Source organism: Dendrobium catenatum, unplaced genomic scaffold (assembly GCF_001605985.2).
Source record: "Dendrobium catenatum unplaced genomic scaffold, ASM160598v2 original_scaffold_76759, whole genome shotgun sequence".
NCBI lineage: Eukaryota > Viridiplantae > Streptophyta > Magnoliopsida > Asparagales > Orchidaceae > Dendrobium > Dendrobium catenatum.
Genome location: NW_021395205.1, coordinates 797,085 through 816,210, shown reverse-complemented (window position 1 = coordinate 816,210; position 19,126 = coordinate 797,085). Strand labels below are relative to the sequence as shown.

Genomic DNA, 19,126 nt, shown 5'->3' with positions numbered 1-19,126 from the left:
CCGCAGCGGGGGGAAGCAAATTGTCCTTTTAAACAGTACGTCAGAGCCCCATACACGCCTTTATTTGCGCGTGGTGGGAGAAATATCACAGGCCGCGGTGCCCTCGCAAGAGGACACCTACCATACGCCTTTATTGCGCGTGTGGCGGAAGGCCCAAGTTTTCTCATTAGTTTTCCCTAAACGGGAGACGCCGGGAGGCTGCCACGAAATTTCGGCGTGAAGACGGACCGTACTTGAGACTTGATTTGCACATCCAATGAGACTCGTACCTAGACCTGATTGAACTCAAAAGAACAAAAAATGTGGACTCAAATGAACTGTGACTTTGCTGGACCGTCAAACTTGATTGAACACGAGCAGAGGACCTGAACCAAACATTAAATTAATTTCTAAAGATCAGAATCCCAAATAAAATTAAAAATCAAATTTGGAACCAAAAATCAAATCAATTTGAACTTCAAAAGAACTTCGAAGGATTCTAAACAAGCACATTGGAACTTGTACTTAGAACTCGAACTATACAAGCATCAAGAAATCGCCAAACTGAACTCAAGCCGGATCCGAAATAGGGACTTGAGTTTGAATGGGATGCCAAGAGTTGAACCGGATAACGACATACAAGACTAAGCATAGGATGGACCTTGAACTCGAGTCTTATGAAATACATTAGGACCAGGGCTTTGAATGATATGAACAAATCATAGTTCTAAATTGGCCACAGTTCTCTAAATTAACAACAAGCCTATAAGTGGGAGAATGAAATCCCAATGCCTCATGAAAAAAACTTACAACAAATTCCTATAACGGTCTCAAACACATATGCCTGTTGATGAGATGGCATACTGGAGACCAGCCAATCAAAGACCCGTGTCCTCTACAAAATAAATACAATCATCAACCCACCCGAGATTGGTTGAAAGGGTGGTGGACTATGCATGCAAAAACAATGCGCTTCTTCTTGACGAACATTCCTAGAGCTTGTAGTAAAACACAACGGAATCCCTCACAGACAAATACGAACCACCGTGGGCACAAGTGTCGCGTCATCTACAACAACGCGTTGATTAAGATCTACAAGCACGGATCGGGGGTACAAAGATAGCCTCGATGTACGAAAAAGAAAACACCTCTTGCAGAATGGAAGAGATGTTTGAACATATTGCCGAGCTAAACTTCTCGGTGATCCAAAATCCCTAAATTCAAGAGGGAAAACAGTTCTGCGTACCACAAAATTATCAGAAAATAACATAGTCCACTACATTGATTGATCTGCAAAGGGAGTCCTCTTCAAAGCCAACGGAACTTCGAAACGTCCAAAAAGGAATCAATCCCCGCGTGATTTGAGAAAGGAGGTGTCAATTCAAGACAATCTAACAACGCCACGCCACCGGATCTGCAACCTCGCGGGCTACAAGCAGACGGAAGGCGTCTATCCAAAAATACCCCCGCACGTGCACTGTAATTTGGTATACACATAGGTACACACAAAAGCGGGTAAAATTACAATCCTAACCCCGCACAGGGCCCCGGCGACGTGTTATTGTATCAACACGTGGAACGTACTAGGGATGCTGCGCGGCGCTGATCAAGTGAAATTCTTGTTCGAACCCACATCCTTCTATCTCCGGATCGATCAATAGGCGAGTCCGACAAGGTTCCAAACTTTCAACAAATACCACGGTTGAGATACCAGTATTATTTGTTTTAATACATTCCATATCAGAGCTCCAAAGCCTTTATCCAAAAGAATTCCTTACAAGGGCAAAAAGCCTTACAGAAACCCCGATCATCTGTCGACAATAGCCCGATAGAGTTGACAAGGTTCCAATCCAATAGAGGAGAAATGGACCCCGAACACTCCGATTAATGGCCGTATTGATTGGTTAATATCTCAACCGGAGGGGGTTTACAAATATTTTCAAATTCCACCCAATGATGTCCATACCAAGTACTGACAAACAGCTCCACCCAAAAATCACAAAAACCTCCACAAAAATATCAAAAATTCTCAAAATTCCAAAAATATTTAAAAATTGAAATACACCACATCCGTACTTAAAGCAAAATCCATCCACCCTTTGCAACAGTCTGTCGGGTGTGGACGAAATTCAAATATAACTTCAGCTCACAAAGAGCCAAATGCCTAGTCGAATAATATCACCTAGAATCCATCTCCTCAAACAATCTCTTGCCAGTAAGTGACGTGGTAAGCGTGTCCTCCTAACCGGCAGTTTCCGCCGCAAAAGTGGCCTGCAGGTAAAACGGTTATGACTCGGCGGCCCTCTGAACGGAGTGAGATTTTGCCGCCAAACTGGCATACACAGATAGCCGGTTATGGCTGAGCAATACGGCTCCTTATGGCGTTAATCCTGAGATATGAATTCATAGGATATGATCGTACTAGGGCAACAAAGCCCTCTGTTAGCTAAGGTGGATTCAAAATTTGTCCCCTTAGACAAACATTCAACCCCGGTTCTACCAAGGTCCCCTTGGACGAAAGCAACCTATGGCTGCCGGACAAGGGATTCTTCTTGTCAGCCGTTGGGTTCGACTTACCTCGCCCGTGACTAAGTAAACAGGGACCATGATGCGCGCCGGGATGCACGGAACCCATGGGGATCCTTGGATCGGTGTCCATCATCCATCTCCTCTCCACCGATCTCGCTTTGAGCTTATACGATGGGCTTGAAATTTCTATTTTTAAATATCAATTTTTCTCAAAGTCCTCCAAATCTCCCAATTATTTTCCAAATTTTGAAACCTTTCCAAAATACCAAATGCTAAACTACAATTTTCCAATTTCGCATTAAACCCAATCCTGCTACTATAAGGTGCCAGATTAACACGTGTTTCTATACGTATCTGATTGACGGACTAGCCTTAATCGAAAGTTCTCTCTCGTGATCGGGAGCGGGTAATTAACCTATAAGGGGCTTGCGCCTATAGGAAATCAGAACTCAGATCATAAGTCCTCGGCAAACTGAGGGCGAAATCTCTGGGTAGGTGTCTTATCTACAAACCCATTCTAGCCTTGTCCAAACATTTACCCTCTGAACTTATCAGATTAAAACTCCCTCGCCGTATAAAAAGCGAGTTGGAAGCAGAGGCCCGAATTTTCGGAGCCCACAAAGAGCCTTTTCCGTACACTTTAAAACGTCTTCATCAACGATTGGAATATTGCGAAGAAACATTGTTTACTATGTGTAGGAACTTACTTTCTTGGGATCAACCTTTGCATCAAAGAGGTTAAGAGGCCAAATGCAGCCAATCTCAACATTAAACTACGTTAAGCTAAAATCATTCTGTTGAGAACAGCTATAGTGGTATAGAACACTGTTAAAAATAAGCTGGTTCCTTTATCTAAAGCGTCTTATGATTGTCTGAATGACGAGTAGAAGAAGTCCCCAATGGCTATATATATACGAAGCAATTGACTAGGCATGCAAAAGAGGCCATCTGCTGCAATAGCTTCCAATCAACAGTGATAAGTATGAATCAAATTCTTAAAATGATTGCATAGGAAGATGGAAAGTGTAAAAAACAATCTACTATCGGCCTCTAGCATGCCAGCAGGACATTTTATTAAATTCCTGAATAATTGCTTCAATAACTTGATATTTTGCCAAGGATAAAGCAAATCAGCTGATACGGTACTTTATCATTGTATTGGAAAATTATCTCAAGTGTAGCTGAATGCAAGATAAATCAGTAATGAATTAATTTTATACATTAGGCGGTGAATTGACTTTTGGTATCCTCCAGTTTTGTAAGACGGACAAAAGAAAAAACTACCGACTCTCCCAGGTTAACATTCATTTACAAAAAAATTAAGACTGATTTGTTATATAATATTGAAAAAAAATTCATTACTCTCCAGCTGATTGGTGGTTTGGCATAATGGACAACGGACGCTCCCACAATTTACAAAAGCTTTGCTATCAAAGTCCTAAGTCCTTAACTATATATATATATATATATATATGCAGAATAATTCTGAGTACCATATTTTATTGTTTAGTTCCTTTTTAACTGCGAAAGAAGGAACTCAACTAGAAATGATTATATGCCATGACTGAAATCATAGACCAATGTTTTGACAGCTAACATCTACAAAATATTGACAGGAAGAACAAATTACTCAAGAATCTTCGAACAATCTGTAGATCAAATATAGTGACTTGATAATAAAAATAGAGAAAATAAAACGCCCCTGACATCCAACCCCGTGCTGGCCGCAGATTCCGCCCCCAAGTTCCACCCCTGCTAGCTATGGATTCCGCCCAAGCTGGCCTCAGGACTCCGTCTCCATCTCTAGCTCCTAGACCCACAACCTATTCTCCTTCTTGCCACCTAGTGGATCAATGGGATCCTTAACGCCACCTCACCAATCCATGATCCATGTGTGCTACCCTGTTGTAAATGAAACATATATGGATTGTCCTGTTGTGAATTATTTTTCAGTCCCTGCTTTTGTATATTTCTTATTATAAAGGTTTCCTAAGATTATATAAATTCTCCACAAATGCTAGAGTTAAACATCAACCAATTCTCCAATTCTTGCCATTGCATCGGAACTTTAGGCTTTTCTTTTCCTTGTTTTCCCATAGATGAAAGCTTCATAGTTGTATTACTGAAATCCAGCAAAATTCATATTGCATTTCCTTCCTTAACTCCTACTTTTTTATAGTCATTGCGTTCATCATTGCAAATTTGTTTCTATCCTTCTTTTATACCGCACCAATAACCACTACAGTTTTCCAATCCATAGTCAACAACACTCATATTCACTTGGTCTTAGATTCTTCTGTAACTATAGCCGACAATTTAAATCCAAAGGGAGACTTGCAAAGAAACCATTCTATCGACTAAATGGAAAAAAAAAAAAATCTAAGTGGCATCAATTGACTCACATATTCTTGAAAGAGAGAGAAAAGCATAAAAAGCAGTGCATCATAATAAGCATGCTAAGGAGTCAAAATATAAACCCATAGGCAATTACTAGTAAAATGTCGTTGCCAACAAAGATCTAAAGATTAAAATAATAGTAACTCCGAAGTATTGTCCATACTCTTCAGGACAGGTTGGAGCCAAAACACTTTGCTTTCAGCGTGCAAGTCGCTTACAAAAGCATGCAAAACTATTCTCAAACATCTCAAAACATAGAATGCAAATGTGATGGAGCAAATCAGGAGGTTGAGGAATGCTCTTAATATTTCAATTTTTTTTTTCAAAAAAATAAAAAAAATGACAAAAGAAAGAAAAAAGAAAAAAATTAAAAATTATTTTGAGTCGCACTTATTTTGAGGTGCATAGAACCTCATTTTCTCATTCAAAAAATGTACATATCTTGCCACAAATTCTCCAAAATTATAAGAGAACGGATGACTGCAGGAAAAACCGAAAGGCTCATTTAAATCTGATCCTCTGCAGGCAAGTAAATGATCAAAGTCAAGGCTCCAAAGCATAATAACTATCATATTAAAAATTGAAGTAAATGAGTAATCACATTATCCTGCCTATAAGGCAGGATCTAAGTCTCAACCATTGTACCTTCCCTAAATCTTTAAGGCATAATCTATTATTAGAATAATACTAATATATATATATAAACTCATTCATTCCTATTATTCTTTTACAAGAAAGCAAGCAAAGTCGATAAGGTCCTCCGGTACAATTGTCTTCAAATAGAAATTAAAGTGAAACCATTGCGATTTCCTGAAGCACCTAGGATATATGATTTATTAATTTTCTTTTAAAAATTTACCAGCATGGCTATAAATACAATCCTCCCTCTTGTATTGGATACAATTATTTTCCACCTTAAGCTCTTCTCTACCTAGAGTTCCGTTTCCTTTTCCAGAAATTCTCATTTTCTAGATCTCATCCCTGCAAAAGGCAGTTGGAGGTACTGGTGAAAGACAACGGAGGAGGTTTCCATATCTTGCCAAGGTGTTAGATGTTGCAGGAGTCTCACGTCAATTGCTGAATCTGAGGAGGCTAGGATGCTGAAGATGACAAAGGGTTGTAGAATATTCATGTCCTTGGTGGCTGGAAGCTGGAAGGGCTTCTGCAGGAATGCCATATCAGTTGGAGGCTAGGGATTATTGCAATTGGCAAGCGGGAGTTCTATCCAAGGAGGAAGAAGAAGAGTTGCTCAAGTAACAGCTCATAACGAGCATAAAGACTGAAGGTGTTTTCCTAAATCAAGATCATGGTAAATCAATTCGTGGTGACTTATTAAATCAATTTGTTGTGACTTAAAGAGGTGCAAAAAATTGAAACAAAATCAAAGCCACCTTATAAAATATTAATATGGGCGCGTGCGCGTGTATATATATATATATATATATATATATAATAGGCCACATAATGCTTAGAGTAGCCATCAATCCATCATTTGCACTAGTTCCTCAGAGATAATAAATTTAAGTCTAATAATGCACATAGGGAGTTAATATCATATTAAGCATATCAGTAAATTCAAACTCAAAAATCTCACCCTCGTAAGAAGGTAACATGTGCCTCTTTAACTAGAAGGTTAGCTTGATTGCAACGGCTTCACCATACTAAAATTACAACATAAACCTAGATTTTCAAATGTATGAGCTTCCGATTCGTAAGCCATTAGGCACACTCAATAGGGTATGAAGTCCACTATTAGCCACGATCATATTAAAATTTGCATCTTCTGCATAAATTTTCTTTAGGTCTACGAGTGGAAAAATACAACCCATAGTTTCTTACAAGAATCATTTGATCAAATCAAGTTGATTACCTTCGCTGACCAAATCAACCAAGGCCCATGACAACCTTAGATAACAAAATAAGAAGACTGTGATAGGATTTATAGTCATTTCCTCACCACCCACTCTGAGCAAATAGTAATATATGCTACTACTAAAGCAAAACACAAAATATTATAAAACTAGACTTAATCAAAAATTCTCTCAACTGATTGAGAGAAAAAAAAAACTATCAATCACAGGAGCTTTACTACTAAGAGTGATCTTGAACAGCATCATAAAGTCATTGCATGCGGATAAATTTTTCGAGTGGTACATTATATGATATTTAATCTATATTCTAAAAAATATATATCAAAAGAATTGGGTCAGGATTTTTAGAGCCTACTAGCATACTTCCACGAGAGACTCTCCAATCAAAAAAACTGAGCCGGTGCTTATTCTTCCCTGAAATTTTTAGTAATGCACAAAGCCCAAACTTTGGTAAGGCAACAAAGTGAAAAGTCTTCTTATACCTAGAAACAAAAAAAGGAACTTAATCTGTTGGGTCTAATTAATCATAGGGGTAAAGTTGATATGCATTGCCATGATAAAGCAAACTAATTTAAATAAAAATAAAAAGCTTGCAAACTAAGGCTTCATTTACGAAGTCTTTTTTGTTGTTTGTATTCTCCAAAACCTAGCATATCATAATTTTACGTTGTGGAAAACATGCCAATGCAAGTACTAAATCACAGCTGTCAATGCAAAATGGCATGGCACACCATGGAGCAAGGGTTCTCTAGAATCATAGCTTATGGAGAAGTGTACTATATTGTAAAAAGAGAGCCAGAAAAAAAAAAGATTTTTTCACATTCTATAAACTTCTTAAGCATTTTAGTATCACAATTATAGTAAAACTTTATGTTGTGATAGTGAACCATTCATGAAAAAACTCTATATCAGACTATTATTTTTTAACAAAATGAGTACATGTTTTATAGTTAATATTCCTCATCTTGATTTCATAGATTTGGACAACAACTTGCATCTTGGAGTAATTTTCACAAACAGCTTCCTAAATCTCCCAAGCAATAATGAGGAACATGTAGCATCTTGTGGCTACAAGTTCCACAACAATGATATAATCATAATCTTCCTCGTCCTGAGTACTGAGTTTAGAATCCATCTGCTATAGGCCCATTCCAGTCTGGTGACTTAGCTTCCAACTCTTTAACAATTTATCCCTTTGATAGTATCTTCTGTCCAATTGATAAAAGGGGTTGAAATTTTGAAGTTCCTTATTTAATGATTTGAATTATGCATGCTTCCATATCAATGAGTATGATTAATCTATCGAAGGATGATATACATTTTGTGATGATCTAGCTAGACTATTTTTCACTAAGTCCCAATTAGTAAAGTTAGGATAGGTGTTTATGGGAAATGAATCCAACTAGATTGTCTACCTCTATTACGCCTCATAGTTGTTGGAAAGGGGGTTAAAATGCCGCGTGACAATAAATTAGTATCCTTTATTTCCATTAAAGCGCTCAAGTAATGCATCGAGAAGTAGGTATAATTCCAAAACCATAAGATCAAAAGTTAGCAATCCAAAAGAGCAATTCATCATAATTAAACAATTGATGACCATCATTACTCGCTCTATTGTGAGAAAAAAAAAAGTTACATCTTAAAATCCAAATTCAGGAAAAATACCCAATTAATAATTTTTCAGCATGTAAACCAACTCAAGATGCCAAATTAGATGGAGTTTTGACAAGACGTTGACATTTCGGAGGGAAAGCAATGTTGTGAATACCTCATTCAAATCACATCTATGAGGTTAACTATAGAGAGATGGAAAACAAGATCCTCGTCTATTTTTACCTTTTCATCTTTCTCAAAGTGCTCCAATTTAGATAACTTTCCAGTATTCACAATCTCCTGAATCTGCAAGGAAGTAAGTAAATAGGCTGGATAATATATATTTCAAGAAATTCAGTCCTCTAAAACATTGACTTTACATGATCTTGCAATGACCTCCCAATAGCAGGAAGATGTTTGACTTGATCAACATTATCAATTTTAAAAGGTATTTTCTCTATCACTGGAATGGCTTTCTGATAACTGAATGACCTGCGATCATCGCCTAATGCTTTGGACCATCAATGCAAAAGAATAAACAAAAAACAAATATGTAAATGGAAGATGTTGGCAGAAAAGTAAAAAATAAATAAACTAAATGAAAAGAGAAAATGATCAAAATGGAAGAGGGAGAAACTATTTTGGTTCCTCTTTAAGGAGTTAAGAAATCATTTTGATCTTTCATAAAGAGTCAAGGCACCATTTTAGTCCTCTAAAATGAAAATGGAACAAATTTTTCGCATGCATACCTCTATAAATGTTAATAAGCTTCCCAAATATCTCAGTAATGTCCTTATTTAGATCAGGTGGACTGTACAGCGGAGATAGCTGAAAAGAAACAGATAGAAATAGTTGATCTATGTTAAATCTAAGAATAAACAAAAGGCATCCATATCGTCAACAAATAAATTATGCACGTAAGAATGGAACAATTCCATAGAAAGTAAAACTCTTATGATGCTGCAAATAAAATCAACAAAAAACTAAATGCTGTTTTACAACAATAACTCCTGTAGCTGAAAACTAAATGCATGCGGTAGCAAAATGTGCTGCTAATAATGATTCCTAACAATATATCCTTTATCTATCATCCCAACTGCTTTTCACCTCAAAAAAATTGGTGATTCTCTATACTTTTGTATGATAATACAGAGGTCCAAAAGATGCGAATAAACTGCCAAAAACATCTAAAAACGGATGACCACATAAGAAGGATCGTCTATACGCCATGCAACTACCTATAAAATTCATTATGAAGATGATCATATATCTAAGGTTTATCTAAATGTCCTCTAATAACCTATGAAAAACATTTCACAAATATAAAACGATCAAGCTCAAAAAAAAAAAAAAAAAAACTCCTCTTCTAACTTCATGGATTTCTGAGGGGCCAATCAAATAGGTGCAATAAATAATTTTATTTGGAAATTTATTGGATGGGGACGCACTTCTTTTGATTCTTCAGGAACATCAGTATGACGATCAAGAGGATTGGAGACATCATCCGAGCAACTTTGAGGGTTGAGTTGTCTTTCATTTGTTACCACTTCACCCCTAAGAAATTCACCCGACTCTTCCTGGGAAGAAATAGCTATCAAGCTATCCTCAACACTGCTAGAATCATCTGTAGCCTTCAAACCATCAGCCAAGATTTTGTTCCTTTTGCTAGGTGATAAATCATTATCACGGAAACTTGGATCAATTGATTTAGGCTGATTCATTTCCAATAACTGAGCTAATTTGGCATGCTCTTTAGATGCTGATATTATAGTATATGAATCATCGGGCAATTTTTCTCCTGACTTCAAGCAATCTTCCAACCACTGATAATTGATCAAACTCTGCAACAGAAATTACCTATCAGAATAATAATAAATTATGAATTTTAAACTTTGAATATAAAATTACACCAATGCTTCTCAAACATATAATTTAAACAACAAGGAATGAATTTTGAGACTTCACTTTATTAGTCGGGCGGGGCATAAGAGTCATAGACCTTGAAGGTCAAATACCTCAAAGAAAATGGCAGTCATCATTTTATACAAGAAATATATAACATCATCATCATCATCATCATCATCATCAGGCCTTTATTCCACTATGTGGGGTCGGCTACATGAATCCTTTTTTCTTCACAGTGTCTGCTTAAGAGTCAAATCCTCAGTTAAATCTAATAAAGAAAGGTCATTTCTAATATTTTTTAACCAAATCTTTTTAGGTCTACCTCTACCTTTGTTAGCATAGGCTAAATCAAATACATCTAATCTCCTAACCGGGTCATCGAAGGCCGCCGTTTTATGTTACCAAACCATCTAAACGACTCTCTCTAATCTTATCTACCACTAAAGCTACTCCAATCTTTTCACGTATATGCTCATTTCGTATCATGTCTCAAAGAGTAAAGCCACTCATCCACCTGAGCATCCTCATCTCTGCAACACTTATTTTAATGGCCAACATTTTGCACCAAAAAGCATTGCAGGTCTAACCACCATCTTATAGAATTTTTCCTTAAGTTTGAGTGGTACTTTTCTATCACACAACAAGCCTGATGCATTCCTCCACTTCATCCACCTAACTTGAATTCTACTAATAATATCCCCATCTATTTCGCCATCACTCTGAACAACAGACCCAAGATATCTAAAACGTGCACTCTTAATAATAACTTGATCGCTCAAAGTCACAAACCCCAAACTAGATCTATTACTACAAAATTACACTCCATGTATTCGGTTTTACATCTACTCAAACAAAAACCTTTAGACTCTAAGCTTGACCTTCATAAATCAAGTTTACCTTCAAACTCCCTCTTTAATCTTATCAACAAGAAGAATATCGTCAGCAAAAAAGCATACACCAAGGTACAACCTCTTACAAATCTCTAGTAAGAACATCCATGACTAAAGCAAAAAGATATGGGTTTAAGGCTGAACCTTGATGTAATCCAACTGAGATTGGAAAATACTTTGGTCAAACCACCTTGTGTTTGAACACAAGTAACAGCTCCAACATACATGTCCCTAATAACTTAAATATAAGCATTTTTAATCCCTTTCTTTTTTAAAACTCTCCATAGCACTTCTCTTGGAACTTTATCATATGATTTCTCTAAATCAATAAATATCATATGAAGATCTTCCTTTTTCTCTCTATACTTCTCCATCAAACATCTCAATAAATGTATGGCTTCCAGAGTAGATCTATCCGGCATGAAACCAAATTGATTTTGAGAATCATTAGTATCACGTCCTAACCTATGCTCCATAACTCTCTCCTATAATTTTAAAGTATGACACATCAACTTAATTCCTCTATAATTTACACAATCTTGTGCATCACCTTTATTCTTAAATATAGGAATAAATACACTCATTCTCCACATATCTAACATCTTTTTAGTCTTCAAAAAAATATTAAAAAGTATAGTAAGCCAATAAATTCTTTCATCTCCTAAGTATTTCCACACCTTTATTGGAATATCATCAGGTCCAACAATTTTCCCATACTTCATTTTCTTTAAAACCTCTCTAACTTCAGTTTTTGTAATATGCAGATAAAAACAAATATCTTTATTTTCATTTATATTTTTAATGTCACTAAAGTCAATTGTATTATCACGATCTTCATTGAAAAGCTTAGCAAAATATCTCATCCACCTTTTTTAATATCCTCTTCTTAAAAAAGTACTTTTTGATCTTCATCCTTAATGCACTTCACTTGAACTAAATCCTTAATACTCCTATCTCTTTGTTTGGTTAGCTTATACAAATATATTTCGCCTTGTTTAGTATTTAATTTATTATATAAATCATTAAAAGCTAAAGTCATTGCATCGAATAATGTTTTCTTAGACTCCTTACAGGCAACTATATCTTTTCAAATTTTTAGATTTTTATATCTAAACCAACTTTTATAATAGAGCTTCTTATTTTTAATCTTTTCTTGCACATTTAAATTTCACCACCAACTATTTTTACTATTATAAGTTTTTCCTTCTGATACTTCAAGCACATCCGTTGCAACATTCTTAATATTACAAACTACTTTTTCCCACATAACATTAACTTCCTCATAAACCGACAAAATCTTAAGATCGTGAATCTTACTCCCAAAGATATTTTTGTTAGAGTTCTTAAAATGTCATCATCTAATTCTTGAACAATGATTTGCTATATTTTTCATACTCTGATCCCTTCATCTTAAAGTCAAAAACTAATAAGCAGTGTTGGGTGTATAGACTTTCATTCGGAATAACTTTACAATCTCTACAATCTAAACGATCTATTTTTCTTACAAGAAAATAATCAATATGAGCTTTACTATATCCATTCTTATAAGTGATGAGATGCTCATCTCTATTCTTAAATAAGATATTACAACAAAAATAACATCAAGCCTTTGTCCCACTACGTGGGATCGGCTACATGAATTCTTTTTCACCATTGTGTCCTGTTAAAAATCAAATTATCATTTAAATCTAATAGAAAAAGATCATTTCTAATATTTTCTAATCAAGCCTTAAATAAGGTATTAGCAATAACAAAATCATAAGCTAGAGCAAAATCTAATAAAGTCTTACTACCTTCATTAGTTGCTCCAAACTCATAGTCACCATAAATACTTTTAAAATCATCTACCTCTCTACCAACATGCACATTTAAATCTCTCACAATAAAAATTCTTTCTTCAAGAGGTATCTTTTGTATTAATTCTTCAAATTCATTTCAAAATTTTAATTTTGAGCACATATCCAAACCTACTTGAGGAGCATAAGTATTTATAAAATTAATAGTCTTATCATCAACAATGATGCAACCAAAAATCCGGGGGGTGGGGGACCCAAGACACCCCAAATCTCTGGTCACAAAAAAGAGAGAACAAATTCTTACATTTCAGATAAGAAGACACTTTTAAACTAGTTTTAAAATAAAGAGTTACAAACTAACTTGATTCAAACAAAACTAAGACTTTTACAATTACAACGACTTACAAACAAGACACCCTAAACTTGCTTTCCAAGAGAAGAAGGATACAGGTGGGGTGGTCACTTGCGGAGAGACGAAAGAGATTAGCAGCCCGAGAAGAAAGGTGGAGAAGAACTCGCAAGTCTCCTCAAAGAGGTGGAAGAAGAAGGCGGACAAAGCTCGCAAGCTCCTCCAAGAAAATCCCAAGGATTTCTTTTCCAAAAATTCATATATATATATAGGTATGAAAGGGGAATACAAACAGCCACTAAATTGAATTCCCACAGAAATCCAAGCACCACAAACCACGAAAAAGCCCCCAGCTTTTCACGGAAAAACAGCCCAGCCAAGGAACCGAAGAAGCAGCCACGGGAACCAAAGAGGCCCGCACAGAACCGAGGCACCAATAGACACGGAAAAGCCCCCAGCTCGAAAAACCAGCAGCCCACCGTGGGAACCAAGGAGCCAAGGCACGGAAACATCCAACCCGTGGAAGCCAAGGCACGGGAAACAACTATCCTAGGGATTCCAAAAGCCATTTTGGAATCCCAAGGGACAAACTTACATTTAAGACATAAAAACTATAAATAAAAATTACATAATTAAGATAACTAATGAGCTAAAACCTAGCTAATAATGAGCTAACCTTTAGTTCAATAAATGAACTAAAAACCAGCTTATAAATGAGCTAAATTCCAGCTTAAATTTTATTGAGCTAGTAAGCTCAAGGGAAGTCAAAAACCAAATATTTTTGGGTTTGATTTGACCTCCCCCCCCTTGCCTACATCAGACTCCCCTTCTTGAGAACTCATCTCCCGATGAGTTAGCTTTTGATTTCTTCTGAGGGGGTGAAGACGGAGCATCCAACTCTTTGATCTTTTCTTCAAACTTTTTCAAAATGTCTTCTTGCTTTTTCTCGAACTGTCTTTGTAGATATGTTTTCCACTTCTCGAATTTCTGATCACATAAGAACATGTGATATTGAAGCTTGTATAAACGGTCTTGAAGTGGATCAGTTGAAGCACCTTATGTATGAATCCATCTGTCCAACGAAAGAGGGACATCAGGATTATCTGAATTGATTTCCTCCTTGAATGAAGCCATCTTTTTGTCTTTTTTCATTTTTTTTATTTAAAAGAAAGACTCAACAAACAAGATTCAAAGAAAGATTCAACCTAAAAAACTTAGACTCACTAGACTTGCAAAACTTACAAGACTCTCTCAACAAGACTTGACTTTGACAAACCAAAACCTAGGACTTCCTAACTTGCTCTGATACCAAAAATGATGCGACCAAAAATCCGGGGGGTGGGGGAGCCAAGACACCCCAAATCTCTGGTCACAAAAAAGAGAGAACAAATTCTTACATTTCAGATAAGAAGACACTTTTAAACTACTTTTAAAATAAAGACTTACAAACTAACTTGATTCAAACAAAACTAAAACTATTACAATTAAAATGACTTAAAACAAGACACCCTAAACTTGTTTTCCAAGAGAAGAAGGATACAGGTGGGGTGGCACTTGCGGAGAGACGTAAAAGATTAAAAGCCCGAGAAGAAAGGTGGAGAAGAACACGCAAGTCTTCTCAAAGAGGTGGAAGAAGAAGGTGGACAAAGCTCGCAAGCTCCTCCAAGAAAATCCCAAGAATTTCTTTTCCAAAAATTCATATATCTCTTTTTAAAACATTACAAAACCCCTCATATATATAGGTATGAAAATGGAATACAAACAGTCACTAAATTGAATTCCCACAGGAATTCAAGCACCACAAACCACGAAAAAGCCCCCAGCTTTTCACGGAAAAAGAACCCAGCCAGAAAACCGAAGAAGCAGCCACGAGAACCAAAGAGGCCCGCACAGAACCGAGGCGCCAACAGACACGGAAAGGCCCCCAGGTCGGAAAATCAGCAGCCCACCGTGAGAACCAAGGAGCCAAGGCACGGAAACAGCCAACCTGTGAAAGCCAAGGCACGGGAAACAACTATCCTAGGGATTCCAAAAGCCATTTTGGAATCCCAAAAGACAAACTTACACTTAAGACATAAAAACTATAAATAAAAATTACATAATTAAGATAACTAATGAGCTAAAACCTAGCTAATAATGAGCTAACATTTAGTTCAATAAATGAACTAAAAACCAGCTCATAAATGAGCTAAATTCTAGCTCAAATTTTATTGAGCTAGTAAGCTCAAGGGAAGTCAAAAACCAAATATTTTTGGGTTTGATTTGACGATTTGACCCCCCCTCCTTGCCTACATCAGACAATAACCTTCAAACTTATAATTCTATCTCCAATTCTATCAATTTTTACAACATTATCTTTTAAATTCTTATCTATAATCACACATACATCATTTCTAGTATGAATCCTACTAGAATACTAAAGTTTAAATCCTAAACTATCAATCTTCTTAGCCTTCTCTCCCCTCCATTTAGTCTCTTGAATGCATAAAACATTTATCTTCTTATGAATCATAATATCAATTAATTCCATTAATTTGCCTATAAGGGAGCATACATTCCATGATCTTAAACTAATTTTAATTTCATGGACTAGCTTCTTTGCCCACATCCATCCATAAAGAATCCTTGCCTATTTAATAATGCATCTGGGCGCCAATGCAGCAGTACTTGCACAATTCTTACTATATCCAGGTCATACATTTTGTCGTTTTAGGGAATGCCTAGCATTAACATAATGTATTAAAGGATTAATGTCATAATTATTCGATAAATTTTACGCTGCTTGTCGACTACCTAAGGCAACCCTCCACTTTTCTCATCCCATAGTTTAAAATTGCGCAATTAGAGGCGCGCCTCTAATGCGCTATTGTGCAATTAGAGGTGAGGTGCACACCTCTTCAAACCCGGTCCCAGCTCCTTAAAATTAAGTCTTTCTTCTATCTTCCATTTGATTCTAAGCCTACCCGAAAGAAATTCTCCCGCAAGCCTCTTCTGTTCGCGAACGTCCTGCTCGGCTCCGCTCGGGTTGGCTTTCAGCCGCCTCTCCCGCTGGCGACACCTCACGCTGGTGAGCAAGAAGGGTTCGACCGCCCTCTACAAGCACTCTATTATTGGTTATAGGTATTTTTTTAGTTCAAGGAAAGTTTTTTCAAGTTATAGAAAATCTAGAGTTTTCTATTTTTTGAGATTTTTTGTATGTTTTTGCATTTGTGTATTAGGAAACATGGTTAGGGGCAAGAAAAAAACAAATACGTCATTGCGGTGTGGCCCTTCTTGGAAACACAATGTACAAGTTGATGTAGGAGGCAGCGAGAAGACGTATGTGTATTTAAAATGCAATTTTTGTAATAAGGTGGTTGGTGAAGGGAGGAGTAACTCGCATGAAGGAACACTTATCCGGCTCACATAAGAATGTAACACCTTGTGCAAATGTTCCAGATAACGTGAAGGAGGAAATTACAGCTTATATGAAAAAGAGTATGACGGCCAAACATTTACAACATGAGCAATTTGATGAAAGGGTCGAATATGATGCTTACTTTGGGAGCGATAGTAAAATGGCTCTTCCTCCACTATACATAATAGAGGTGCACGGGATCCTATGGACCAGTATATGACTACTCTAGGAGAGGATAGAGGACAAGCACAGATGAAGCCTGCGGCTGGTACCAGAGAGGGTTGATGGCAGGTTTGCAAGGATACTGGCAGATTTTTTTTTAGAATGTCATACCATTTAATGTTTTGACATCGCCGGCCTAATTCAATATGTTGCGGTCTATAGGGTTGTATGGGAGATGGTTGAATGCACCTTCCATGTACGAGTTGCGAACAAGGATTTTGAAGGAGTTGCAGAACACAGAGCATAGCATTAATGAGATTAAACGGACATAAATTGAAACTGGTGTTACCATTATGTCGGATTGATGGTCTGACATGAAGAGCAAGAGCTTGATTAATATCCTTGTCAATAATCCCTATGGCATTGGGTGTTTTTACGATCAGTTGAAACTTCAGATGAGGTTAAAAATATTGAATTCATTTTCAATTTACTAGATGGGGTTGTTGAGGAGATTGGGGAGCAATTGGTTGTTCAGGTGATGACTGACAATGCCAGTGCATACAAAGCAGTGGTTAGATATTGATAGAGAATAGGAAACACCTATATTGGACCCCCTGCGCAACACACTGTATCGATCTCATATTTGAGGAACTTAGTGGCTTACCTCAACACAAGAGCGCTCTTTCAAGGGCAAAGAAGATCACAAAGTTCATATATAACCATTCATGGGTCTTAGCCTTAATTAGAAAGTTTTCAAAAAAGGAAATCATTCGCCCTGCAACCACTAGGTTCGTTATTACATTTGTTCACTATAAATCATTTTCGATTCCTAATGCAAATTTATTATACAGGTTTGTCACATCTTATTTGACACTGCAGAGCCTATTAGATGTGAGACAACCTCTTGAAGCAATGTTTACATCAACACAATGGCTTAATTCTGCATGGGGAAAGAAAATTGAGAGGAAGGAAATACGAAGGCTAATTTTAAATGATAAATTTTGGGCTACTGTGAGCTATGTCATATTGAGCACGAGACCCTTGGTACAAGTTCTACATTTTGTGGATGCCGAGAAGAAATCAGTCATGGGTTTTATTTATAATGCTATGAATGAGGCGAAGGAGTTGATTGCACATAACATGGGAGGAGAGGAGGAAAGTTATAGAGAGATTTGGGATATCATTGATGCTCGGTGGGAGGTACAGTTACACCGTCATCTACATGCAACGGCGTATTATCTCAATCCTCAATTTTAATATTCAAAGAGGAAATCCTCAAACCCGGAGGTGAAGCTTGGCTTGTATCATTGCATGGAATGACCAATATCGGACCAGACCGTTAGGGAGCTTGTAGATTTACAACTTGTTCTATTTCGGAATAAGAAGGAATTTTTTTGTCTGCAAGCAGCAAAATCAACTATTGCCAAACGGTCTCCAGTTATACTTATTTTTGTAAAGGCAAAATACTTTAATATGTTCTGATTATTATTTTTCTTCTTAAAAATAATTGAATGGTGTATCCAATTTGGTGATTCTACCCATGAGTTACAGAGTTTTGTTATTAGAGTTTTGGGTCTCACTTATTCTTCTTCTGGGTGTGAGTGAAACTGGAGTACATATAGTCAAGTGCAAACAAATAGAAGAAATTAACTTTCAACACTCAAAATGAACTCCCTTGTGTATATTATACACAACAAGAGGTTGAGAGAAAGGAGGTTGAGGAATAAGGGATTGAAGGATGATGAGGACCCTTTGGTGTGTGGTGATGTGGCATCTAATAATGAGTGATTCATAGATGATGAGACAGATTTGCCATTATCAGACTTGCAACTAGAGGATCTAAGTGTGGATATTTTGAGGGGCGAAGCAGATCAAGTGGGCACATCCACTAGTACCACACCACACACATCCACTAGCTCTGCAGCACAACCAAATAAAAATATTCAACAACTTCTTATATATTATTACATTATATTTATATCAAGTGGGCAAGTAACATGATAATGATCATTCTTACTGAACAAGAAAGAGAAAAGTGAGTCACATTGAAGATGATGAAGATATAACATTCATAGATATAATTGGATAAGAAGCTTCCCTTGAAGACTCATTTAGTAATGGGACATGATAGGATTATATATGTTCTTTCTTAATTGTATTTTGAGAGTTTTGATAGACTAATATTTTGTTATTTTGTACTTTGGAACATGATTTTATTACATCTATTTTCTTACTTTCTACTAATTTCACTTTTCATT

At 36.6% G+C, this 19,126-nt stretch overlaps 1 protein-coding gene across 1 annotated transcript in view; it reads right to left on the bottom strand.

Moving 5' to 3' along the window:
* The window catches only part of LOC110095115 (DNA polymerase lambda), a 57,737-nt gene that overhangs the window by 32,580 nt on the left and 6,031 nt on the right, over positions 1-19,126 (bottom strand). Inside the window, exons 3-6 of the mRNA XM_028691863.1 lie at positions 9,818-10,210; positions 9,119-9,197; positions 8,750-8,880; positions 8,613-8,675 (exon numbers count right to left, since the gene is read on the bottom strand). Of these exons, the coding sequence (XP_028547696.1) occupies positions 8,613-8,675; positions 8,750-8,880; positions 9,119-9,197; positions 9,818-10,210 (666 nt within the window). The remainder of the gene's footprint in view (positions 1-8,612; positions 8,676-8,749; positions 8,881-9,118; positions 9,198-9,817; positions 10,211-19,126) is intronic.